The 26,559-nt window shown below is 40.2% G+C and overlaps 1 protein-coding gene across 30 annotated transcripts in view; it reads right to left on the bottom strand.

Moving 5' to 3' along the window:
- The window catches only part of CLASP2 (cytoplasmic linker associated protein 2), a 126,523-nt gene that overhangs the window by 56,950 nt on the left and 43,014 nt on the right, over positions 1–26,559 (bottom strand). For 24 of the 30 annotated variants that reach the window (XM_081164273.1, XM_081164301.1, XM_081164295.1 and 21 more), the window contains 6 exons: positions 14,630–14,776; positions 9,325–9,404; positions 5,905–5,997; positions 5,631–5,776; positions 1,992–2,127; positions 1,075–1,145 (listed from right to left, as the gene is read on the bottom strand). In XM_081164273.1, coding sequence (XP_081020399.1) covers positions 1,075–1,145; positions 1,992–2,127; positions 5,631–5,776; positions 5,905–5,997; positions 9,325–9,404; positions 14,630–14,776 — 673 coding nt within the window. Of the gene's footprint in view, positions 1–1,074; positions 1,146–1,991; positions 2,128–5,630; positions 5,777–5,904; positions 5,998–9,324; positions 9,405–14,629; positions 14,777–15,241; positions 15,430–26,559 lie in introns of those variants that run through there. The other 6 variants (XM_081164293.1, XM_081164291.1, XM_081164294.1 and 3 more) reach the window with 3 other exon arrangements.

Below are 26,559 nucleotides of genomic sequence, written 5' to 3'. Positions count from 1 at the left end.
CACACTGTGCACATTCAGTCTAATTTTACTACTACTGTTGGAACTGGCTTCTGTTTATACAGGATTCAAGAGCAGCAGTAAAGCTGGCTGCTGTTTTGATACTTTCCCTCTGCCTTTTTGGTACACTTGTTAATCCTAAATAAAAACATATACTCTGCTAACATCAAGAATGCAACTACGTGTGAGAACAGGACTTTTTTGAAATGCTGAATGCAATTAAAGATGATGTGTTCTACATCCACTCATCAAAAATGCAACCCAGACCCACTTGTAAATATATGACAAGTTTGTTCCTGGTCTTTGATTTGACTTTCCTTCATCTTATCTTCAAATTTATATCATCTTAGCAACATAAAGCAATAGAACCAGGAACACACAAACACCAAGCAAATAAAAATAAAAGACTTCATGCTGCAAATGGAGCTCTTATTGATTGATTGAATTTATATACTGCCCTATACCCGGAGGTCTCAGGGCGGTTTGCAAAACAAAAACAAAATATAAAACCACAAAATATAATCAAAATAAAAAGAACAACCCAAAAGCTGCTGCCCCCCCAAAAACCCCACATTGTAAAAGGGCATAGGATGTCAACCAAATTAACAAATGGCCTGGTTAAAAAAGAACGTTTTTGCCTGGCACCTAAAGGTGTATAATGAAGGTGCCAGGCGAACTTCCCTGGGGAGAGCATTCCACGGACGAGGAGCCACTGCAGAGAAGGCCCCGTTCTCATGTTGACACCCTCCGGACCTCTCAAGGAGGAGGCACACGAAGAAGGGTCTCAGAAGATGATCTCAGGGTCCAGATGGGTTCATATTTAACATTTTAAGTTTTACAATGAATCCTATACATGTTGAAGTGCCACTGAGCCTAATGGAACGTACAACCAGGTAAGTGTGTAGAGAACTTCCGCCTTTATTGCGGGATTGTGACACTGCACAATAAGGTTTACACTACATATCAGAGTTACAGCAGAGCCTAACTCCTGAAGATGAATCCCATTCATTTCCTAAAACCCTTTATTGAAATCAAGGAACATTATACTCATAAAGCTTGCTATTGATAAAAGCTCACCTCCTGACTGCAACAGATTTTGAGGTACAGTTGCTGGTTATTAAAGGTATGAGTCTGGGCACATGGGTATGCTGAAAAGAGAGTGAAAAAAAGCTATCACAAGGCATTCAATACTACTACTACTACTACTACTACTACTACTACTAATAATAATAAATAATAAACTCATAATAAATTTTATGTAGCATTAGATTCATAAGGTTGCAGTTCTATAGCATTTATCATTTTTGACACAAAGGTGCCTTTAAGCATAGGGCTCACAATTTTATTTAACTCAAAATTGAGCACAAAAATTAAGATAGAAACCCAGATGGTGGAATGCTGAAAAAAGTTTTAGGCTACATAATAGCTTCATCTTTTCTATCTCATATCCAATATGTAAATAAGGAACTAAAATTTCTGGAAAATATACAGTATGATGATATGATATAAAGAGGCCTCTGGCTGCCACAAATACTTCACATAAAGTAGCTTATTAGTTCACATAGGAAGAAGTACATACTTATAGCCTTACTTGCCCATTGTTAATACAGTGGTGCCCCACAAGACGAATGCCTCGCAAGACGAAAAACTCGCTAGACGAAAGGGTTTTGCGGTTTTTGAGCTGCTTCGCAAGACGAATTTCCCTATGGGCTTGCTTCGCAAGACGAAAACGTCTTGCAAGTTTGTTTCCTTTTTCTTAACACCGTTAATACAGTTGCGACTTGACTTCGAGGAGCAACTCATAGAACGCGGTGTGGTAGCCTTTTTTGAGGTTTTTGAAGCTTTTCCAAAACTTTTCTGACACCGTGCTTCGCAAGACGGAAAATTCGCTAGACGAAAAAACTCACGGAATGAATTAATTTCGTCTTGCGAGGCACCACTGTATATATTAATATGCCCAATTCAGAAGTGGACTTACATTGGAGCATACTTACACGAATGATAAATCTAATGGCTGCACACCCAGAAGTAGCCATAACTTTGGCGCTATTAGGAACCAGATTAAACAGAGTAGGCACAATGGATTCTGCGCCATGATCAAACTTGTTTCCCAGAACTGTTGAAAGATGGCTGGAAGGAATAGAGTAAAATTGGTTATCAAAACTAATTCAGCACTGATGACAGGAACTATAATTACTCTTTGTAAATAATAAAAAAAACCTTTTCCCAACATGTTCCCAGCTTTGCATGTTACATTTAACATAGCCCATAAACATGCCTGGCTGGACCAGAACTTCAGTTTAAACCAGCTTTCAATTTCTAATGTCAATCAGCCAGATAGTCCTCCAATTGTCTTCCACAAATGTTTTTGAAGATGAAACACCCAGCTCCCTATGGCAAATCTGAAAACACAAACCACACTCCTAGATAGGAAAGCCATTTGTCTTGTGATTCATTTGAACTAGCTGACTAATTGGATAGTTCATTATGCACCTCACCAAGGCAGACCAATAAATGTACATGGGAACTACTGTCACAGTCAAGCACTATCATTTCTCCCAGCTAATCATGCATAAGGATAAAAGTATCTTCAGCAGATGGCAATTATACAAGTGTCTTGTCCTTTCACTTCATTTAAGGGATGCAATGAAAATCAGAAGAATAGTTATAATATAATAGCCTATTACAGGAAGCTATCATTTCCCCGCCACAACACACACATTTTCCTGGAACCCAGCCCCATGTAAAGCACTGCATTTATCCCAGTGGAGAGGAATCTCTGGCCTGCGGCTGTTAGGCCAACCAGGCTTCCCCATTTGGCCTGCGAGGCCGGCTCAGCCAAACCACACCTGCCTTTGCAGCCACTGAGTGCTGTCTGAATTCAGTGCCTTACCCTGTTCCACTGCTTTCAGCAGCCACTGGATTCACTCAGTAACTCCCAATCTTGCCCAAGTATATCTGGCCCCTTCCAAAACAGTGAGGTGGAAAAATTCAAAAGGAAGAATTGGGCTTGAATTCGAACTGGGCTCAAAAGGAAGAACTGGGAGCAAAGTGTGTCCCTGATTCAACCACCTGTCATATAACACCAGGGAATCGATAGAATCCTCCTCCCATCTCGATCAAAATGTCCTGCAGAAGGTTGGCTAATTTTGGATCTGGTCCTCCCACTGGATCCAGTTCCCCACCCGATTTAGTCATATGAAATTTTCCTCACTCTTTTTTATCCGTTAAAAAACCCTAGGACTAATATGGATGTACTATAGAACCATACTTTGGTCATCCGGCTGCAGGATCCTGCACAATATCCTCTCCCAAATGAAGGAAGGAATCGCCTGCAATTCTAAAGTCTACTCCAGCTCCTTTAACCACAATTCTAGGGGATCTATCACCCTCCAAGAACCAGATCCTACAGACATGTTAATATTCCTCATGCAGATTTATGTATCCATTCAGGTGCTTTTAAGAACAAAGCATAAGTACAGTTCATACAAAGAGGCTACTTGTTTGCAAACCGTTGTCTTATCTAGATGGTAGTAAGTAAACTTTAAATACTTTAGGTAACAGTGGGGGGTGCCATGGCAGCCACAAATTAAGCAATTTGTACTTAGGTATTTGACCATCAATAGTCTGTAAGAGGCCACAGAAAGCCCACAAAAACTCCTCCTCACTACCACCGTGCATGCCTACTTTTCTTTCTGTTCTCACCGTATGTGTGTGGACAGAGAGAGAGATAGGTTGACTGTAGTAGTGGAACCTCTAACTGGTTTACAAGAAATAATGACTACCATGCTTCTTTATAATAATGTGCATGCTCACACGCTTGCAGTCACTAAGCGCACTGATACATGAGATGTAGCCCGGAGGGTCTTGCTGGAGGGTGGGCTCATAGCAACGACATTTGTATTACTTTTAGAAATCTCTTTAAATAATGAGCTTCTCTTACTTCCCACAATGCTTTTGCCACAAGAGTCGCAAACATAAAACTGAAAGTGTGATTGATGTGAACGTATCGAATGCTTTAAAATAGAAAGCAAATCAAGTCTTATTATCAGCTCATGATTTGGAACATTTAAGATTAGAAATAGCGGGGTGGCCTGTGTCTGCAGTTATTATCACTGCAGGGCATACCACAATAATTCTACTTTGGATGATCTAATGCATATTAATATTCTGCAAAATGAATGCCTTTCTGCAGCATTGTTTATGCCTATGTTTAAACATTATATCCCTTTAATACAAGCTCTGCTCTAGCAGGAAACTAATAATCTGCAAAATATGAGAACTATCACACCTCCAAAGGAACAAAGGGCATGCAGATGCATAATGCGTCCTGCAGTTGTGTTCTATTTTTTTTTAAATATTTTTATTGCATTTTTTTCAGATAAAGACACAAAGTCAGATATACAAAGAAACAAGAATAAAAAGAAAAGAAAAAAAGAAAAATTCATCATTTCAGAACTTTTTTCAGTCTTCTACCGGACTTCCCCACATCTCCCTCACCGTGCATTCTTAACAATAAAAATATCAGCAAATTATAACCTTGTTTCATGCATTCTTTTGTACTTTCAGATAGTTGCATTTTAAGTTTAAATTACTTATTATCAATTTACTCTAAAGACAAATATAATGTTATTTTAAACATTAGTCCTTTCATTAATATAACTTAGTTTCATATACCATCCAATCTCGTTGCTGGAGCTAACCTTTCCAAATCATGCGAATTCTTATGATTCATATAACTTATAAAATTTTTGTAAATAGTCCTTGAATTTTTTCCAGTCCTCCTCCGTTGCTTCTTCTCCCAAATCTCGGATCCTGGCAGTCATCTCGGCCAATTCCATATAGTCCATCAATTGCGTCTGCCACTCTTCCAGTGTGGGTAAATCTTGAGTCTTCCAATGTTTTGCGATAAGAATTCTTGCTGCTGTAGTTGCATACATAAAAAACGTTCTATCCTTCTTTAACACCTTCTGGCCGACAATGCCCAAGAGAAAGGCCTCTGGTTTCTTAGGAAAGGTGTACTTAAACACCTTTTTTTAACTCATTGTAAATCATTTCCCAGAAGACCTTCACTTTTGGACAGGTCCACCAGAGGTGAAAGAATGTCCCTTCAGCCTCCTTACATTTCCAACATTTATTATCAGACAAATGGTATATCTTAGCAAGCTTGACTGGGGTCATGTACCACCTGTATATCATTTTCATAATGTTTTCTTTCAAGGCATTACATGCCGTAAATTTCATACCGGTGGTCCATAACCTTTCCCAGTCTTCAAACATAATGTTGTACCCAATGTCTTGAGCCCATTTTATCATGGCTGATTTAACTGTCTCATCCTGAGTGTTCCATTTAAGCAGCAAGTTATACATTCTCGATAATACCTTAGTCTTTGGTTCTAACAGTTCTGTCTCTAGTTTCGATTTTTCCACCTGGAATCCTGTTTTTTCTGCAGTTGTGTTCTAAGCTCTTATTCATGTTTTACATCAGTTATGTTACTTATCATAATTATACAGATACGTAAAGCAATGCCACATCTCTACTGTATTTCCAATAAGGACTTCACTATTTAACTGATTAAACCACAGCCAAGTACTGTAGTTTTGTATTATCAGTTTCCTTGGCAGATACTTACGCTACTGTAATGCATGCTTCTCTAACCACTTGTGATCTGAGGTCTTTAGCTGATAATTTAAATGCTCCATCCAACAGCCGTAAATGCTGGAAAAATCCGTCATACTGAGCAGCTCCAGCAACAAGTAATGACCGGACCTTCTTGAGCTGGGGGTGGGGTGTGGGATAAAGGGGGAAAAGAATTGGTTCATTTCTGATTCCAAACAGATAAATTTGACAATAAGCTACTGTTTGAGTCAAATAAATATGTACAATGTAATATTAAAAAGATATACCGCACTGGCTCGTTGATCCCAATCATGTTTATCATCTGACAAGATTTCTCTGATTTTATTTAACGTTTCTTCGAGTTCACGACTAGAATAAATCTGAAAAGAAAAGATGATGAGACTAAGACTGGGTCTTGCAGAACTCAAGTAATCAAGCCAAGCAGCATTCTAGAATGGTGGCAACCCTCTACGCTATGGGAGTGTTAAGGATAAGAGAGATAAGAATTAGCCGATAACTGGTTATTGTTTATGTTTCTGATGGGCCTTTCCACTGCAATCCTGTGAGATGTGGTTTCATTTGCTGTTTGGCAGTACAAAGTAGACATAGTATTACTGGTGAGAAACATTAAAGTGCTCAAACTTCTTTTAAAAAATAAATCATCAGCATGTTTTGGACCCAAAATTTTAGTTATCTACTAGAAAAGTACCCTAACCGTTCTGTTAAGTCCCCACACACCCAAATATTAATCAATATAAAATCCATCCGCAGAAGTGAGAGGAAGTTAATGAAAATGTTCTGTTTGATAACAAAGGAGTGCACCTATATTAAGCTTAGAAAACACTGTAAGGCAGATACATGGGGGCAAGCAGACCTATATATGTAGGGCTAAAATTTCATGGATGAAACTCAGCATCTTGAATTCGGATCTAGGAAATGGAACCAATGCAAATGGTTATGTTAAGTCTGTATTTCAGCATCCTGTTCCTCTTTCGGGGACAAACTCACTGGCACCTATATGGATGCAGATGTTCTAATTCAGCCTTTATTAACAAAAGCCCAAGTAATTAATTAAGAAAATATATACCAGGGTGATAAATGGCAAGAAGAGGAGGAGAAAGGAAAAAATATGCTGGCTTGTATATATCTTTAAATAATTAATGCTATAAAATAATGTTGCTTATATTGCAGGCAGCCAACAGAGGGCAACAGAATACAACAAGAGCTTGTCCTACTCACACAGGAATTAAAAACCATTAAAACACTGAATTAATTGACAGCAACTATAAAAAGCACAATGTTTGGAAAGTTCACTGAACACTGCATAAGAATTTTTATCCTGGGGTTTTTCAGGTAAAAGAATTCCCGGCCTCTACTGATAAGGGTGGCTCTAACTTAAATTCCGTCTATTATTTTCTGTCTAAATTTCTGGAAAAAAATTCAAGTTATTATATGTCCTACGTTTGATTGGGATACTCCCGACTTTGTCAAAACAACAGCCTATATTCCATGGAGTCAGAGGTAGACCACAATTTCCCCATCTAATTGTTTTTATGGAGAAAATGTAACAAAAAATACAAAATCTGTCACCGAGCCCCTGCCCTTGATGCTGCCCTTGAGCTGTTTCTCAGCAACATTCCTCTAATACAGATCAGTCCCAAGTTATGCAGGGGTTACGTTCCGGGGATGGTGCAGAAAGTTGAAATTGCGGAGACCCACCTTGGAGCCCAAAGGTGAGGTCAGTGAGAGCGGAGAAGGCTCCAAAGAGACCAGAGGCACAGAAGGGCTTTGCTTACACTGCTCATCCTCCCCGCCTAACAGCTAACATGCGCTGTGGCGAAGCAGCCACCGGCACTTTTCTGCATGTCCTGTAGCCTCCTGCTGACCCCAGAGCTTCCATTCTAGTTGTGGGTACCGTATTTTTTGCTCTATAACACGCACCCGACCATAACACGCACGTAGTTTTTAGAGGAGGAAAATCCGTAGGCATGCCACCTGTAGGCATTTCCTCCATAACACGTACAGACATTTCCCCTTACTTTCTAGGAGGAAAAAAGTGAGTGTTATGGTGCAAAAAATATGGTATTTTGGGATCCAGTATTTTGGGTATGGACTGAAGGGAGAGCAGCGCAGAGGGTGTTTAAAGGGTGATCTCCACTTTACGCAATTTCACTTAGGTGCGCAGCAGCCCGGAACGTAACCTCCGTGTAAGTGGGGAGTTTGCCTGTATTTCTTCTCAATGCATATTTTAGAAATGTCAACCTTACTATAATAGTACTATAATAACAGTAAGTGCTTGCTAAAATGGTTTGCTTTACTGTGTTCTAATTGAACAGGAAGGACTTACGTATCCATACGAGAAAGTTTATAGAAGTCCCGCTGCAATGACCATCAATACAGTTTAAGCTTTAATTTCACACCATTTACACAAACAGTTTAGAGCTAGTGAAAATCAATTTTGATGTAGTTAAACAAAAAGGCCCGGGTATACTGGATTGTTGTTGGTGAAACTTTGAGGCCACAATGAGCCAAACAATTTATCAGAAATAACAGACCTTGGCTAAAATGACTGTATGTTTGTTATAGATAAGAAACATCAAGATTCCAAAACTATGTAGTGTAATTTCATCAGATGGCCTCCTGTTGCAGAGAGAATCCTAAAACGTGGCTGAAGCATATGCTGTCTCCAGCATGGTCTGTGCTTAGCTATTGGCTCCTCACATTGCCTCTGCCCCACCCCTATCTAACAATTCCTACATGCTGTGTTATATCTATTCTATTGTCCTAATGAAGAAGTATAGGTAGAATTATTATAGACTGATGAAACACACTATGCATATGTTTTGACAGTAGGAATTTAGATTTGTGAGTGTCACACATGCACTCTCTCAGAAGGATGCTGAGCAGAGAAACAATGAAAGCTAATGCTTTATCACATAAGATGCCTTGTCTCAATGCTGCTAGGACACCTATGACCGAAACAGAATTTAAGGATTATTTTGTTGGGCTGTTTTCCCTTCCCCAAGTATATATGTGTGTGTGTGCAAGTCACCTGCTTGCCTCCATTTAAAAAGCATAATTGTTTTTGAAATTTGCTCTCAAAATATACTAACACATTTTGCTTAGTCTGGCACTTAGGAATGTACACTACAACCATGTAATTTTATAATAGAATAAGTGAAATTTCAGCTAATACTTTATTTACAGGGAAATAAGCTGCAAAGGCCTTGATCACTACCTTGTCCAATGCCCAGCTCAAGACAGACTCCTCCACAATATGTATTTAAGCCACTTAGGATTAATCCACTTTACCATAGCTGTCGTATGCCACAAGCAGATGTGGTCAGAGTCTTATCCTACAGATTCCTGACCAGTAAAACTCTCTCAAGCCACACAAGTTCATGCAAGTAAGCTAAACTGCACCCTTCACTCTCATCCTACTCAATCCGATATGGAAGATTATTCCCAAATATATTTATAATTTAACACCTGAGTGTGCGAATTTAACTCAGCTACCAGACCTCCCCAAAAGAAAATTCATTCATTCAAACCTTTTTAGCACACCTTTCCTCGAGTTCAAGGCAGCCCATGGAACTCAGTAAACATTCAGTTATTAAAAGAGGAGTGAAGCGAAAAGCAAATTTGCAAAAAAATTGAAGTGCTCCCAAACTGAAATCTTATCATGAACAAAACACACTTCACCTTACCTGCACAGTAGGAACATCTGTAAATGCCTTTATAAAATCATCTTCATCAACAGCACCGGCTCCTCCTTCCTTGGTGGTGCCTGTAAGTGATAAGACTACAATTATATATATTTGCATAAATGTTTGCTTGTATGTCTGCTTGTTATATTCAATAAAGCTTTGGTCTAATAAAAACAAAAACATGTATTTTACCTGGGATTTTAAGCTACTGTTAAGAAACAATAAGACTGATTAAATGACTGATTTTATTACGTAAGATACAATTTAAAATGCTTGAACTACCACAGGGCACTGCTGAATATTTACAAGAATGCCAACCTTCCCTGCCAGGGCAACAAATTCTGTACCATTATATGTCACCCATATAATTATGTAGATTTGCATAGTTTGCATAATTTATTCTGCCTCTCAGGGGTGGGCAAAAATGATGACAACAACTGTGGCTCTCCCATGCTCAAAGGTCAAAAGAAAGAAAAAAAGCACAAAGTCTAGTATCTCCAACCATAACACACAAGGGATAAAAGCTGGAATCACTGGCAAGACAGACTGGAAGACAAAGATAAAGAAAAGTAGGGTGAGAATATAAAGAGCCAAAGGATTATTGTGCTTCTTAATGTGGTTCATCAATTAATACCAATGACGTGAATTAGGCGGCAGTGATTAGGATGAAACTAAAGAAGGAGGAAGAATGCCTCCAGCCCAAGAAAGTGGCACTCTATATAAGCAGGGAAGTTAAGAAAGGTCAAAATTAGAAATTTAGTTGCATGGATGAAAAAAAGATTTATGTCAGAGACTGAGAATTTACAAGACTGAGTTTGCCCCAAATATGTTTTCCATTTTCAGCATTTAGAAGCATTTCACACAGCTGGCTTTACCAATTGCAACAAGTGGCTCAAAGAGGCTTATCACCAATGAACAATGAAACAGTGCTGTGTTCGCATGAACATATATTGGTTCAACAAGCTGCTATGGACAAGCCTTTGGGCTCCACATTCGTTCTTTGGTTCTCATGTGTGAGCATGGAACCAGGAAGTCTTCCGTTAACAAAATTCTCCATTTCATCTGAATTGGGAAACTATGGTTAACAGCTCCATGACAATTCAGAATATAAACCAACTTCTAACCATGGCTTAATATTTATGGAAGTGTTTTTAAACTGTGTTCCAGTGGTTCTTGAGAACTTTATTAGCGACTCCCCAATAAGGTAATGTGTAATAGTGGTCAGACCTACTCAAATCACAGTTTGTCCACTACTACTAGTATTGTAGTGTGGAATCACAAGAGCGCACTCTGTGACAGTACACATGACCAGTGTGTTCATGTGACACAAAGCTCACGTGAGACAATGGTAAGGCCTGACATTAGCTAAATGATCTTCATGAATCATATGTGTATTCCTCAAAAGTGTACAGGGTTCCATGTGAAATGTTCAAGAAGTTCTTGGAGAACAAGTTAATTTAGACAGTTCCTTGAAGGCAGAAAGTCTGAAAGCAAACAGATACAGCAGCAGTCTGCAGAAATAAATAAGCAACATTTGGAGGAATCCATATTATTATTGTTGTTATTAAAAGGAATGAAAACTGACACTTGCACTGGGCTAAAAGTATCGTAAATTAATACAACAAAATAGGCCTTAAAATGCAAAGCCTGTAATATAAAAGATTAGACCACTAAAATGTGTTAGTTTCAAGCTTAGGACAGCAAATGCTTTAACTAATTCTGTATATTAAAATGCCACTTGACATATCTTTAGGCAACTCATTAAACTTATTAGACTACATGTTTGTGAACTACTAGGTGAAATATAACTTTGCATGTAAATAAAAACAGCAATGTTCTTTTCACACTTGAGTGCATACACCTTTGCTAGAGGGCGACTTCTAGCAAATGTTTAAATTAGAAGAACATAAGATATATGTGATCTGGCTCATACAACACGCTAAGCCAAATCGATTCTAAATTCCTATGCCCACATTTATGTTTTAACTGCATCAGATTAGAAATGGCTACCACCTGAGTTTACACAGGTGAGATGGCTCATATGTCAAACTAAAAACATAGCCCATGTCAGTGTGAACCAGCAGCTCAAATACTCTCCAATCCTGCTGCAAAATTAGTCAGAGCCCGGCTTGCCATGTTCTCCAAACCCAGGTTCAAGCTTTATTTCCTCCAAATAAACCACAAGTCATAGCAAGTTTGTCATGGTCATTTGTTAGGAACAAGTCAACCTAGGTTTGGAAGACACAACAAGACATGTTCTAGGGTTTCCCCCCCCAGTATGTAGTGCAGCTGCAGGTGAGGAATACCGCAGGAACATCTGCTAAATAACAATCTGCACAGAATTTTGCTTAATGGTTGCCACCAATTTGATTTTAATTAATTTTTATAATGAAATGTTTTTAGAACATTGGATTATTTTGATTGTTGTTAGTCGCCCTGAGCCCAGCTTCGGCTGGGGAGGGCGGGATATAAATAAAATTTATTATTATTATTATTATGATTTAATGTGACATGAGAAATGAAGCAACGGGTGGTGTCATCTAACTAGAGTAGCTGTCAATGGAGTCATGCTCAATAAACTCCATCTCAACAGAGCATGTAAAATGTGTGTGTCACCAATGAGAACATATGCCATAACTATTTTGAATACATGTTTTTGTTGTATTTGAGGTCTCTGGGTTCACCAACTTTTGAGAGAAGAGGATTACCATACTTTCCCATGTATAAGACAAGGTTTTTTTTTTACTCTAAAATAAGGTTAAAAATCGGGGGCGTCTTATACATGGATAGTGCATCTGCGGGATGGGGGATTGGTTGCAGCTGCGAACATGAGCTTGTCAGCAGCGATTGGGTGGGTGATTAGTGGCTGCATCAAGGGCTGCTGCGGATTGGTTGCCACTGCGGCAATTGTGTGTGCGAATGGCGGCTGCTGGTCGGGAGCGAGCAGACGCTTGTTTTCTTCTGCGACGCGTGTGATTGGCACATCAGGTGAGTGATCTTGGGGGCATTCCTCTCCAAAAAAAGGCTTAGTAACTCTGGTCCGTCTCTCCCCATTTTCTCAATTTGGGGTTTCCAAAAGTAGGGGGCGTCTTATACACGGAAAAATACAGTATACACCTGAGCATATACAGATTAAAAATTAGTTTTTAGACACAATTTTTGTCATGCCTTTTATTAAAACTTTCTGGGGTCTCTCGGTTTCAAATGTTTTTCAGAAGTCAAAAGTCTGACACGGATTCCGCTTGAGTGCAAGAAGTTATTGCAGCCAACTGGAAACTGCACCTCGGTTGTCGAACATTTCGGAAGCCAAACGGGCTTCCGGAACGGATTGCATTTGACAACTGAAGTGTGAATGTATATAGTCCCAATTTTCATTGAGGTGCAGGGAAACTGAGATACTTGTTTCGACGTTGGTGGAAAGGGGTTGCAGGCAAGACAGCTTTCCACCAATGGCAAAATGTTTCAACAAACTAATGAACATTCACATCCAATTTTGATTATTACCACTTTGAGCTAACACCAGAAAGAAGCCCAAGAACTATGTTACTCACACCACAGAAAGACTGCTCATGTACCAGTGCATTTTGGCTTACCTATTTTGGCTTAACAACTGTGCCAACCCAAGTTACACGTGCATGTTTTAAAGTTATTGTTTTCTTTGCCAGGGTTACGCATTATCAGAAAAAATGAGTTTACTCTACTATACAAAGTAGAGGTGAATTGTTTTTACATCACACGTACAAAAACCAGTGAAGTACTGAATGAAGGTTCTATGAGTTTGGTTTTTGCTGAAACATCTAGTATCTATAAAGCCAGTCTTAGAAAAGAAAAGAAATGAGGAACAGAATTTCAGAGGAAATTATAATAAAGAATAATTCAAACAAAACCTAGAGTAAAATGCTAAGAATTTATCAAAAAGTAAACTCAGATCCTTTGTTTACAAAGGAAAATCTTGGGTTTGCATTTCACCCAGCATCTGGTGCACACCTGTTGTGCTATACAGAATTATACAGGGCAATGTAACCTTTTTTTTACAACTGCTATGTTTAATTGCCTGCCCAGGGTTGCAGCATTCATGTCCTACATCAGCGGTTCCCCAAGGGTGTGGTGTGCCACACTGGTGTGGCAGGAGAGGATGGCAAACGTGGTGAGAAGAATCAAGGACGATCAAAAAAACTGTTAAACATTTCAGTTTAGGGTAATGTAGTATAGCATAGCATCAATTTTTATTTATTTATTTGTAGAATAGGGATAGATATCTTTCCAAAATGAGAGCAAGAGCATCAAGTGATACGGAGTACAATCCTAGTTGTGTTTTCCAATAAATTTCTTATCAATAAAAAACTCAGCGTGGCATGAGCAAATTCTTATTTTGAAAGTGTGGTCCAGATAAGTTTCAGAACCAAAGCCCCAGCTGATCTTAAGGAGCTACCCAGTTCACACAGAAAACTTGAGTAACAATCCTTCCAGCTTTCATAATGCAACATCTGCAACGATTTAAAACCACACAATAAAAGTCAAAATGGAAAATGTAACATTAACTAAACCTTTCAGACAGACAACTGTATCTTAAATATAAATTCAGTGCATCAGTAGCCTATATTAAATTTTGCAATTGTAATTTTGATTATACTTAAATGATCACAGTAAGAGAAATGTTATTTGCTTTAGAAAGTCCTGTTTCCAGCCATTTCAAAAGAAAATAAATGTCTTCCAACTTAAAATTCCTAGGGACATGCATGTAAATATGCAAAATAGATTTGTCTATGAACCAAATCTGCCACACTTACACAGGAATTAATATCACAGCACTGTGGTGTGGTCTACATCCCCCCCAAACAAATGGCTTGAGTCCACTTAAGATATTATTTTACCTGTTTCCAAGTTTTTATATAACAGCAGGGATGTTTCGGTATCAAGTAATGCATTAAAGCATTAGATTCATCACTAGGCAATGTAAGTAAATATAAAATGTAAATTCAACTATTCACAAGAGTGTGAACAGCTAATGATACAATACAAAACAAGCATTTAAAAACTTCACGTTCCGGTTCAGTTATGGTTCTCTGGATATTAACTGGAATATCATCTACATCCACACACATGCACTAATTCATGTATGCACACACTTTGCCAAGGTTCTTCACACTTTCTAGGTCTGCAAAAAATACTGCAGTTATGAATTAAACATTACCCTTCGAAGTTCCTCAATATGAATTATGGCTGAGACAGGGTCAGCAAAGAGAAGAAAGACAGAAAAGGGGGAATGGGGAAGAACACTCAAGGGTCAATAGTTTGTTTTTACCTCCAACCTTAGGCCCACCAGCAGAACCTGGCTTTCTTGAAGTATTTGAGGGAGTTGCAGGTTTTTTGGCTGCAGGAACCTTGAAGGCTGAGGCAGCTGAAGATGGCCTATTTCCATCCACTGACTCTTCATCATCAAAGCTTTTATCTGGAAAGGAGGTTTGAAAACAAAATCTTGTGTTATAATCCTTTTAAAAAAGAAAGAAGTGCCTTTTGAGCAGCATTCACTCAGAAGTTGCCAAAAATCAAATAAAATCAATACTAATTATTACGCCCTTTGTCTTCAAACCTGTAGAAAAGTAATAAAAAGGAAAAGGGGGAAAAGTCATTTCATTTCATATAATGGCTTTGCAAATGATGGTGGGGGAGGAACATTTTAAAAATTCTAGTATTTCAAGAAGAAAAAATATTTTACAAGGCAAGTATTGTCCATTTCTAATTTATTGCTAAAACCGAACTCTCGTAATTAAATTCATTCCCAGCATTTTAACAGAGAACAAAACCTCTGCTTTTCTACTACTCATGCTTGCCGTCTCTACTACACATCCTCCTCCCACAGTGTGTCTACTAACACTCCCTGCTTCATTTCTTCCACCCTGATTTCAGCACTTACAATCACAGATCCGTTTGCAGATCAGCCGCCTCATTCCTCTGACAGCTCTCAATGCCCCTTGCACTAAGATACTCTCACTTGCTCACATGGCCACATGGATGGAAAATCTCAGTGCTAATCAAAATATTCTGTGAAAAACTGTCAGAAAACACCATAGATCCACCACGGAGATTTGTGCCGGCATCATTCTCTCTCTTCCCTGCACTAGGTACTGAAACAACCAATCGGCTGCAAGGTGACATCATCTCCTGGTAGCCACTGCCAGATGAAAAGGTGAAAATTCTTCACACATATAAATTCATTCCCATGCGCAAACATTTGCAGCCACCGTTCTATAAGCTATTAAAAGAAATTTTAGAGGCATAATACTCTCTGAGACCTTAGGCTTAACCCCACCCTGCAAATTTCAAGGGTGTTGCCTTTTGCCTTGTAAAGTTTCCCGCCCATCTCCACAATTTTTGCTTTCATGATAGCATATTCCATTTAGCATCTCAGACTAAAAACCCAGCATTGCACAAATCAAATGAGACAATTTTACAGCCAGGTAAAAGAAAGCTGCATTTCTCTAGGACCCTGAAAACGTAAGGGAAACCCAACCTGTAGTTTCCCTCACAAACAAGATGGGCGAGGCTGACACACAGCTGCGTAAGGGAGATGCACACCCATGTCACAGACTTCCTTTCCCGGAACCTTTATTAATTATTATTATTATTATTATTTTTATTATTATTATTATTATCCTGTCACAGGTCCCTCTAATTTCTGAAATTATTTGTTTATCCCCAGTGTGCTTCTATTTTGGAAAAATAAGACAACCTATTTGTGGAAGGCTGCATTTCCATGACATTAAAATCAATTTTTGCCCGAACTGTTATCACTTAGATTGGGGAAAACGTGGGTTTAGAAATACTGGCTTAGCCCCATGAGCAATTTATACAGGACCACTGACCTGCTTTGCTTGCTCTAGCTATGTTTCTTAATTTAAGGTTTACAAAATGCTGCACATTTTTTAAAAATAAAATGCATTTCCTTCCATTACAATGGTATCCAACTCTGAAGATTTTGCATGCAGGGGTATGTTACTATCAGAATGCAAGAGGAAGACATGAAACACATTATTCCATGAGTTACCATGGAAACCATACTCTGCCTTTGCACATGAACTGGAAGACAACATTTCAGTTCTCACTACAAGAGACGCCTTTAACCCTTACAGCATGAGAATTCAGACACACTGCTGACTGTTTTAAGCATGTTGAAACCTCTGCAAGTGCAGCACGAGAAATAATGCACTAAGGATAAAACTGAACCGTAAACAATCTCATTTCTTAGAGCTGGGTATCTTCTCAACACACAGTTACAAAAGTACACAGCAGAAGACAGTAGCTTTTACACAAAGCTTGTGTGAGATTTTAGGATTTCCTCAAAACACAAGAGGCAGCTACCTAGCCAGCTAATCTTAACCATCTATGAATCTTAACCAACACCAATCGTAAGAAAACTTCTGATCTGGATTTAGATTCTCTCTTCCATAGTTTAAGTTTCATGAACAGACGGTTTTTTTCTTGGGAAAGTTTAAAATTTGTTACCAAAAATAATACATGATTTTTTCTTGTAGGAGCATTATACAACAACCAGCAACACATGCTCAGGTGGTTAACACGAAGACAGCTCTGTAGCCATCTGAAATGTAGTCTGGGTTTCCTGCAAAGGACCAGGTTATTAATTGGACTGCCTTCTCCTGTAACAGGCTGCCCAAACACCAAGACCATTATCTAGGCTCTGCTTCAGGAGTCCCAACTTCAGAGATGAATGCCCTCCTTAGGAAGAGCGGCCTGACATCTACACTAATGTTATTTAGGCACATGTGTTTTTAAAAAAATAAATATCCAGATATCCCAAATAAATATATTAAAATATCCAAAATATATTAAATATCCAAAATAAATATTAAATATCCATTTAAAAAAAATAAATATCCAGGTTTTTCAAGCTCATGTTGAAGTTTTATTTTATGGAGTTTCTTTTGCACGTGCTGCTGTTGAAATTAATGGTTCTTATATTTTTAGTGGTGTTGTATGATAGCTACCTTGGCAGCTCTTGGATGGTGGGGGTGCAGGGCATAAACACAGTAAGTAATTAAATGAGTAAATAAGATGAGCAAATTAGCCCTCAAAATTTATTAGTCTGCATGGGAACTAACAGGAGGGGCAGCAACATCCCACTGCATTTCTATGCTGCGTTCACAGGAGGCTGTCCCCCTCTTCCAGGAACCCACTTCCAATCACGGAATTGTAGAGTTGGAAGGGACCCTGTAGGGTCATCTAGCCCACCCCCTACAATGCAAAATAAATAAATAGACGCAAGAATATCAACTGAAGCTTCCAGGACAGGTGGCCATCCAACCTCTGCTTAAAGACCTCGATGGAAGGAGAGTCAAAAACCTCCTGAGTCTGTTCCACAGTCGAACAGCTCTTACTATCAGAAAGTTCTTCCAGGTCCTTCAACTGTTCCTCATAAGGCTTGGTTTCCAGACCCTTGATCATCTAGGCTGACCTCCTCTGCACACATTCCAGCTTGTCAACATTGTTCTTAAATTATGGTGCCCAGAACTGCACACAGTGTTCCAGGTGTGGTCTGACCAAGGCAGAATACTTCCCTTTATCTGGACTATACTTCTGTTGATGCAGCCTGGAATAGCATTAGCTTTTTTTGCTGCTGAATCACACTGTTGACTCATGTTAAGCTTGTGCTCTACTAAGACCCTGAGATCCTTTTCACATGTACTTCTGGTGTGCCCTATCTTATATTTAAGGAGCTGGTTATTCCTGCCTGAGCGTAGAACATGGTACTGTTAAACATGTGTCCCTGAGCACACACACACACACCCATACATAGAAGTCTACAAATGTCACCATCACAAGTGTCCTTTTCAAGATCCTGAACCTTGAGAAACTCTGCACCACTGAGACATTGCTTCTTCCATTGCAAACCGGAGAAAATAAGCAACAGAACACAATTTCCAGGGTTTGCAATTATTATAGGCTTAGAGTCACGCAGAGCAGGTACATCGGTAAGCCACACCAACAGACAGGAGGGAAACCATTACTATTGCTGTATGAAAGGAGAGCAAAGGGTGCTGGGGATCTGGCAGGCGGTGAGAGAGGCCGAAATGCAATGAAGCAAACTCCAATTGCAAATGAGGCGGGGTTCAGTCACACAGGGGAAAGACAGACAATTAGGAGAGGGCATCGAGGAAACAATAGAAAGAGAAAAAGTTGTACGTTTATTCTTGGGCAGTCATTATGACCTGAGAATATGATCTTGGGGCCATTCTACAGTAATTATTTGTGGATAACCAGCCCTTCCACAAAACCAGGTTGCAGAGTATGCTCTATTCCCATACAGAATATAGTACAATATGGAACTGAAAGTAGGTAGTCATAACTCAGGTTGAAGTAGCTTCGGGATAAGTATTTTTGGGTTGTGTGCTGCAGCGACCCGGAAGTCACGGAGTGTGTTATTTCTGGGTTTTGCTGCTCGCGCATGCGCAGACGGTCAAAATGACGTCACACGCATGCGTGGAAGCGGCAAATTGCGACCCGCACAGACGCGGGTTGCGTTCGCTTCTGGATGCGAACAGGGCTCCAGATGTTCGCATCCAGAGGTACCACTGTACAGTGGAACCTCAGGTTGCGGACGGGATCCGTGACGGACGCACATCTGCAACCCACAGAGTTCGCATCCTGAAGCGCCGCGTCTGTGCAGGCACAATTTGGCGCTTCTGCACATGTGGCGAAACCCGGAAGTAACCCGTTCTGGTACTTCCGGGTTTCCCGCGGTCCGCAACCCAAAAACACGTAACCTGAAGCGGCCGTAACATGAGGTATGACACAATCAGCCTTAAAGGGAGGGATGAACAGTGTAAAAAAAGGGTGTGTGAGATCTGGATTATTCAAGCTTCCCTGCCACATCACATTTAGGAATCTGCTCGCAAGTCTCCTTGCTATTGGTGCCAAGTGAAAAAGGTGGTGGTGGGTGTAATTTGTAGAACTGAGGGACTATCAGTAATGTAATAATAATAATGTAAATATTGGGTGTGCTGGCAAAAGCCCTTGCTTGGCACAGGCACACGCAGAGTGAAGTCTTAGAAGCAAAGGCACTACCTAAACAAGTGGCAGTATTAAGTTTGTTCCAGGTCTGTATTTCGTTCCAGATCTGTTACCTATCAGCATCGGCGATTCAGACATTTTGGCTTGGCAAGGTAGCCAGTCAGTCCTGCAATCCAGCGCCTTCCACAAGTCCTTTTTCATGCACGAAAATGCTAATGAGCTTCCAACAATGAACATACATAAGTGCAGATCAGCAATCCAGGAATCTTCAAGACATCACCCAAAGCATTGAATTTGTGGATAACGAAGCCTTGCATCCAACAGATGTGTCCAAATTCTTCAGGGGCGGAGTGAGGGTAGAACAGTGAAAGAGGTGATGGAAAATATAGAGATGAAATTGTTTCACTATGTTCTGTCTTGCTTATAAAATGGTTGATTTTTTCCTTTAAAAAAGACTGTTTAATTACAAAAAATACAAGGATTGAAAGTACAATTTGGTAATTATAGGGGAATGAAATCTGAAGACAAAAGAGGCAGCATGAGGAGGAAATATAACAAAATAGGGGAAATGGAATCGAATCAAGGAGTATAGTTTCCTTCTGACTGACAAAGAGGTTAGGAGGAGGAGTTGACATAATATACAAGGGAAGAGTTGGAGTAAGAGAGAGATTAAAGAGCTGAAACACTAAGAGAAAGGAACTAGACTGCTGTGGAAATTAGAGTGCATACCTGGACCTCTCCAGAAGAAAAGCCAGAAGAGAAGTCTGCAAATATAACCAGAAGCTGAATTCTGACACAACTTTAAAAATATGTATTGGCTTGCTTAGGGAAATTGGTTTAATTGAATATACTCTGGGTTTATTTAGGTTGCTCTTGTGGGTCAATGTTCAAGCTACTTAAAAGTGCCTTTTCCAAAACAGTAAAAGTTTTGTGTGGAGCAACAGTTAAGTAAACTGAGCTTATTGGGATTTTAATGTTTCTGAAGCCTTATTAAACTAAGTTAGAAGTTAAAGGACTCTTTAGTAGGAGGCAGAAGGGGCAGGGAAATATAAACTTGGTGGTAGTGGTGAAGAAACTACACATCAAGATATCCTTCCTTTTTCAACACCCTATGAGCAGTGTCAAGACAGGGTCTTCCTTGAATTTTAAGTGCCCTGTATGCATGGAAAAGAATTCTGCGCAAGCTATAGGGCCAGAATACACAGGCAACAATTTATATAAACTTGCTTCCCTCCTTTCACTCAAATTCACAATAAAACTTAAAGCAGGGCTGTGTTTTCAGACAGTACACGTTTATCTAGGAATTTTATTCCAGGGCTCTCTGAAAAGACATTATTTACTTGATGGTAAAACCTTTTATTGATTGAAGCAATACATATGCCAAAAGAAATTTGGCAAACTGCTGACATAAACAATAGCTGATTAATCACTACAATAATTCATGGCAAAGTAAACAGATGAGGAATTAAAAAGAACACACTATAACAAGCTGAAATAAAGTAACTGGATGTGTGATTGTCCCTCAACCCAACAGATTAGTAGAAATTACTAGCTATGCAATACTTCTGCTTATTAGCAACCAAATACGGAATACCAAAAACATGAGCTGGCTTCTGCACTGGACATAATGCACTTGAGAACATTTGGCTGAATAAAATCAAAATGTTGTAATAATTACAACCGGCTTTGCTTGTTATATTGATTCATTTCAGAGATTAGGAAAGACATTACCTTTCCCAAACATTTGTTGCTTTCTAGGATTTTGTGTATGGCTGCCATACTTTAATCTTCTGCCATGTCAAAAAGGGACAACACGGATCAAATTTTCAGGGTGGATTCTAGAGCAGCCAGACTAACAATAGATATTTTAGACTAGACAGGGCAGGTTCCTTGGTGGATCGATAAATAGGACAGGAATATGATCATAAGTTACTGCTTTAGTTTCCTTTCTCCACACTCTCATTGCTAGGCAACTATAAGCAGCTAGACATGATGGGTTGGGGGAAAGAAAATGATATAATGGAAAAGGGTAAACGAGCAGGCAGTGGCCATCCAAGGCGGAGCCAGAAATAACTGTAAAGTGGAAAGACTGCTTTCATTGGATCCAATGCCAAAGAAGCAATCAATTCGCACCACTAATCAGCAACTTGTTAGGGACCTACATTGAAACCACTTTTACAGGCACATTCACTGAATTCTGAGAAGCGGCGGTTGGCTGACGTGCCCCTCCAAAGATTGCTGAATTCAAACCAGTGTTGGAAACTCAGATATAAAAGCTATTTGCCAAATGGTCCCTTAAGCCTAGGTTGCGGGCGCCACAACGGGATGTCTAAGTGCCTAAAAAATAGAAAGACTGAAAATGAACGAATTCCAGCTAAAATCCTATGCTTATTTTTCATCAATAAGTTTTTTATGTTTGTTGTTTTATTATGTTTTTATATGTGCTGGAAGCTGCCCAGAGCAGCTGGGGCAACAATATAAAATAACAACAACAACAACAACAACAACAACAATAATAATAATAATGTCAACAACAACAACAACAACAACAACAACAACAATAATGTCATCTAGTCCTCATCTAAGGACTGCAAATAACAAAGCCATGCTTCCCCTGCCTGCCCCGCTAATATTCTTATGTGGATTTCTTCTCCAGTCTTCAGAGAGTGGCTGGAAATGGGGAGGCAGAAAAAGGTCCTCCTTTCCCTCCACTCTGCAGACAAATTCCCAAACAGCCTCACCTAGCACCAAGGAGAGCAGTTGTGGGCGAGAAATGGCACCAGTAGGTATGTTAGCACCTGTGTAAGTAGTACAAACATGAAAACTTAAAAACCCATTATGGATAAGCAATGGAACTTTTGGGAATCAGGTGGTGGGGCAATGGGGAAGAAGACTGGGAAGGAATGCACCCAGGAAAGTTGCTCCTGATCTTGAATTCTGTTATGGGGACTTTATGTTTTGGGCATTGACAGTGTTTCATCCCAATATTCAGTAGCTGTCCATGAGGCAGAACTTGAATTGACCCAGCAAGCAGTTAACCAGATGAAACTCTGACACCTGTTCTATGGGCACAAGGCACAACCAAGGGACACTTGATGCCCCACCCTTTCTGAAGCTAAGCCTGCCATGGGTCAGGGAGGGCACTTGGCAGTGTACTGAGTTCCACTGAAGAAGGGAGGCACGTCCACATAATAAAAACAAAATAAATATTCTGGAAGGACAAATTATTATTGAAATAACTGCAAGATATAAGCTATCAAGCTGCAGGCAATTCCTGGCCATTTCTCAGCCGAGATGAATATGGCACAAAAAGCAGTAAGGAAAAAAGGAAAAGGACCCCTGGACAATTAAGTTCAGTCAAAGGCTGCTATGGGGTGCGACGCTCATCTCGCTTCAGGCCAAGGGAGCTGGCGTTTGTCCACAGTTTTCCGAGTCATGTGGCCAGCGTGACTAAACTGCTACTGGTGCAACGGAACACCATGATGGAAGCCAGAGCTCATGGAAACACTGTTTACCTTCCTGACGCAATGGTACCTATTTATCTACTTGCACTGGCGTGCTTTCGAACTGCTAGGTTGGCAAAAGCTGGAACAGAGAAACAGGAGCTCACCCCATCTTGGGGATTCAAACTGCCGACCTTCCGATCAGCAAGCCCAAGAGGCTCAGTGGTTTAGACCATAGCGCCACCCACTCCCAAAAAGCAGTACTGGCTGGGCATGAAGGATCATGACGATACAGGGCTGTTAGCAGTACTTTGACCTCCCCACCCAAAGCACTGCTGACCAGCCACTATCACCTTAGATAAAAGTTATCAATTATAAATTATATCAAACATCCATCAACAGCTCGGCCTAACCCATCAATACAGAGCAAGTGTAGAGAGTCTAGAGGACAAGGTTATCCCCGAAACGCACAGTTTTCTGGTCACCATTGGTCATACAGTCAAATAGTAAACTGCTTAAAGGATTAATTAGAGCAAGAAAGAGAGGTGTGTTGTTTTAAAAGATTAATGCCTCCTGGAACCCTGAAGAGTCCAGTCCCCAAGCACCTCTCTGAGCAGTATGCTAGATCACTTGAAGGCTCCCTCTTCTTCACATGAAATGCAGTAGACTCAACATCATCCTCAATGTATGGGACCTGTGTCTCTGTGATGATCACTTCTTCATTACTTTCTTCCTTCAAACCCTGTATTCTTGCTCATCTGTTGCTGCCAGTAACAGCAATTGAGTAATAGGAAAAGCTGTGTTATGCAGTATGTGAGAAGGGCAAGAGGGTAGAAGCTAGACAGGGTACAAGCTACTCCCCACTTATGTGGGGTTATGTGCGTATAAGTGAAATTGTGTAAGTGGGGAGCACCCTCTAAACACCCTCTCTGCTGCTCTCTCTTCAATTCAAACATATCCACAACAAGAACTGAAGCTCTGAGGCCAGCAGGAGGCTGCAGGATGTGAGGGAAAGCAGTAGCTCCTGCTGTTGCGCTACCCTGAAGATCAGCTGTTCAGCAGGAAGGCTGAGCAGCGTAAACAAAGCCCCACTGCACCTCTGGTCTCCTTGGGGCTTCCCCTACTCTCACTGACGAGCTCTGGACACTCCAGCTCTATCCCACCATTTCCACAGTTGAACTGAATTATTCAGTTATTTCCCAGTGCTACGTGTATACTGTGTCAAGCACAAGTCCATCATGTAGGGGGACACCTGTATCAAGGCAACTCTTGCTGAAGCATGTGTGCAAGTGAATGGGTGATTGGTTGGTCAGGTCCCCAAAGCAGTAACAGAATATTAACACAGGAAAATACAATAAAAGTATACTGCAAAAGTACAATAAAAAGGAAAAATATGGAACAATAAGAAATACCAGTCACCAAATGCCACCCCCAATTCCACCTGACATACATTTCTGAGCTGAATTCATGCTCTCACGACAGATACAGCTCCCCAACATTCCACCTCTCACTTAGGAGACAGGTGAATGCACATGCACACCCCTTAGGGTAGGCAAACTAAAGCCTGGGGGCCGGATTTGGCCCAATTGCCTTCTAAATCCAGCCCATGGACGGTCCGGAATCAGCATGTTTTTACATGAATAGAATGTGCCCTTTTATTTAAAATGCATCTCTGGGTTATGTGTGGGGCATAGGAATTCATTCATTTTTTCTTTTTCAAAATATATTCCGGCCCCCCACAAGGTCTGAGGGGCAGTGGACTGGCCCCCTGCTGAAAAAGTTTGCTGACCCCTGCTTAGCCCAACCTTTCACCTAAGAGCAAACCTATCCTGAGCATGGGAGAATGCTCACACCCTCATCACACCCGAAGCAGCAAACCCCAATTACTCTGGTTACACTCCTCTGCAGTAGGGAGGGGAAAGGGAGAAAGGGTCAGGCAAGGTCTGCACCCACTTCAAAGTCCTCATCTTCTCCTGGAGTGTCTAAGGCAATAATATGAACTAAGTGGAGTACATCAAAATAGTCTTTCAGTGGGACACCGAACTGTACCCATCACTGGATCACAATAGTGAGGTGCACAATAAGATACGTAAATGATGTCCCCCATCTCTTGCTCTCTTCAATAGCCCCCACCACACCCCCTTTTCACACAGTGCATAGACACTGCCTTGCAAGCCTCTAAGGAAAACTGCAACTGTAGCGGAAGACAATGATGGGGAACTTTCCTTCTATACGCTTCCTTAAATTCACCTCCCTTTCTGTTAAAGACACTGCAAAAATGGTTACAACAGTACAGTGGTGCGCCACAAGACGAATGCCTCGCAAGACGGAAAACCCGCTAGACGAAAGGGTTTTCCGTTTTTGAGCTGCTTCGCAAGACGAATTTCCCTATGGGCTTGCTTCGCAAGATGAAAACGTCTTGCGAGTGTTCCGATTTTTCCCCGCTTCCCCCCCTTTTTCTAAGCCGCTAATAGCCTTTTAGCCGTTAATCCGCTAAGCCTTTAATAGCCGCTAATCTGCTAAACCGCTAATAGCGCTAATCCGCTAATCGGGTTGCTTCGCAAGACGAAAAAACCGCTAGACAAAGAGACTCGCGGAACGGATTATTTTCGTCTTGCGAGGCACCACTGTACGTATTTAACAGGAACTGAAGTATTTCTTTTATTATTGTGTTCATATCCCACTTTTCCTCCAGGGAGCTAAAGGTAACAAATAATGGTTCATTATTTTTATCCTTACAATAACCCCCATGAGGCAGGTTAGGCTGAGAAACAGTGAATGGCCTAAAGTCACAGAGTGAGTTGTATGGCTATGTGGGGATTTGAACCCTGGTGTTTCAGGTGCTAGTCTAACATTCTAACTACTATATCACATTGGCACCATGTACATTTAAATACAGCTTTTTTTTAAAAAAGGCAGACAATAAAAGAAAACAAAGCAGCATTAAAATGTGTGAACCAGAGATTTAAACAACTTAATTTCCACCGAAATGCTTTTCTTATTCATATTAAATACGAATTATATTAAGTACTCTTGGAAACAGTTTACAAAATATGGGTAGAATGTATTTACTGATTAACTCTTTTGCACATAATTCTTATAGGTCATGCAAAGAATGAAACATAATCTTTGTTATTAGCTGCTTAGAAGGCTATGGGGTAAGCTATACACTTCCAGTCCACTGATTGCTATTAAGTGTTTCACTTTAGAATAATTTCGTCTCCCCTACAGCAAGTGCTGCCATTTTGTAAAGGCACTTTGCTTTATATTATCTCACACCCATCATTGTTACTGTTGGATGTACAGTAAAGTGCTTTAAAAGCTTCCCACCATAAGACCTGATCATTAACAGTCCTGACAAAAAGAAACAATTATGATTTAGTGTTAAAGGAGATTCCTGAATCTTCCTGAATAAACTTCATGGAATACTATCCTGAGCGATTCTGAGGAAGGAAGCTTACACATCGATAATAAACTATCTTACACAAAGCTGAGACAACTACTTGTGAAAACAGGCTAACTACAAAAAGCTTGGTAGTTCTTAGGCGTCAAGAACTTGCACTTTGCAAAAAGTGCACATGTGCACGCAATGAAATGTCGATAAAAAGCTACAACTATTTTGCCACTATTAAAAGGTACATTGTAAGATACACCCTCCGTCCCGGAGAACCTTTATTGCAAGAATGAACCCCAAAGCTTGCAGTTCTGATGCAGACCATGCATTGAGAGCCACTTGCGTGATGCAAGCCTTTTCTTTAATGGG

The sequence above is a fragment of the Podarcis bocagei genome (genome assembly GCF_964188305.1).
Source record: "Podarcis bocagei genome assembly, chromosome: 12".
Classification (NCBI taxonomy): Eukaryota; Metazoa; Chordata; class Lepidosauria; order Squamata; family Lacertidae; genus Podarcis; species Podarcis bocagei.
This window is presented reverse-complemented; position numbering and strand designations above follow the sequence as displayed.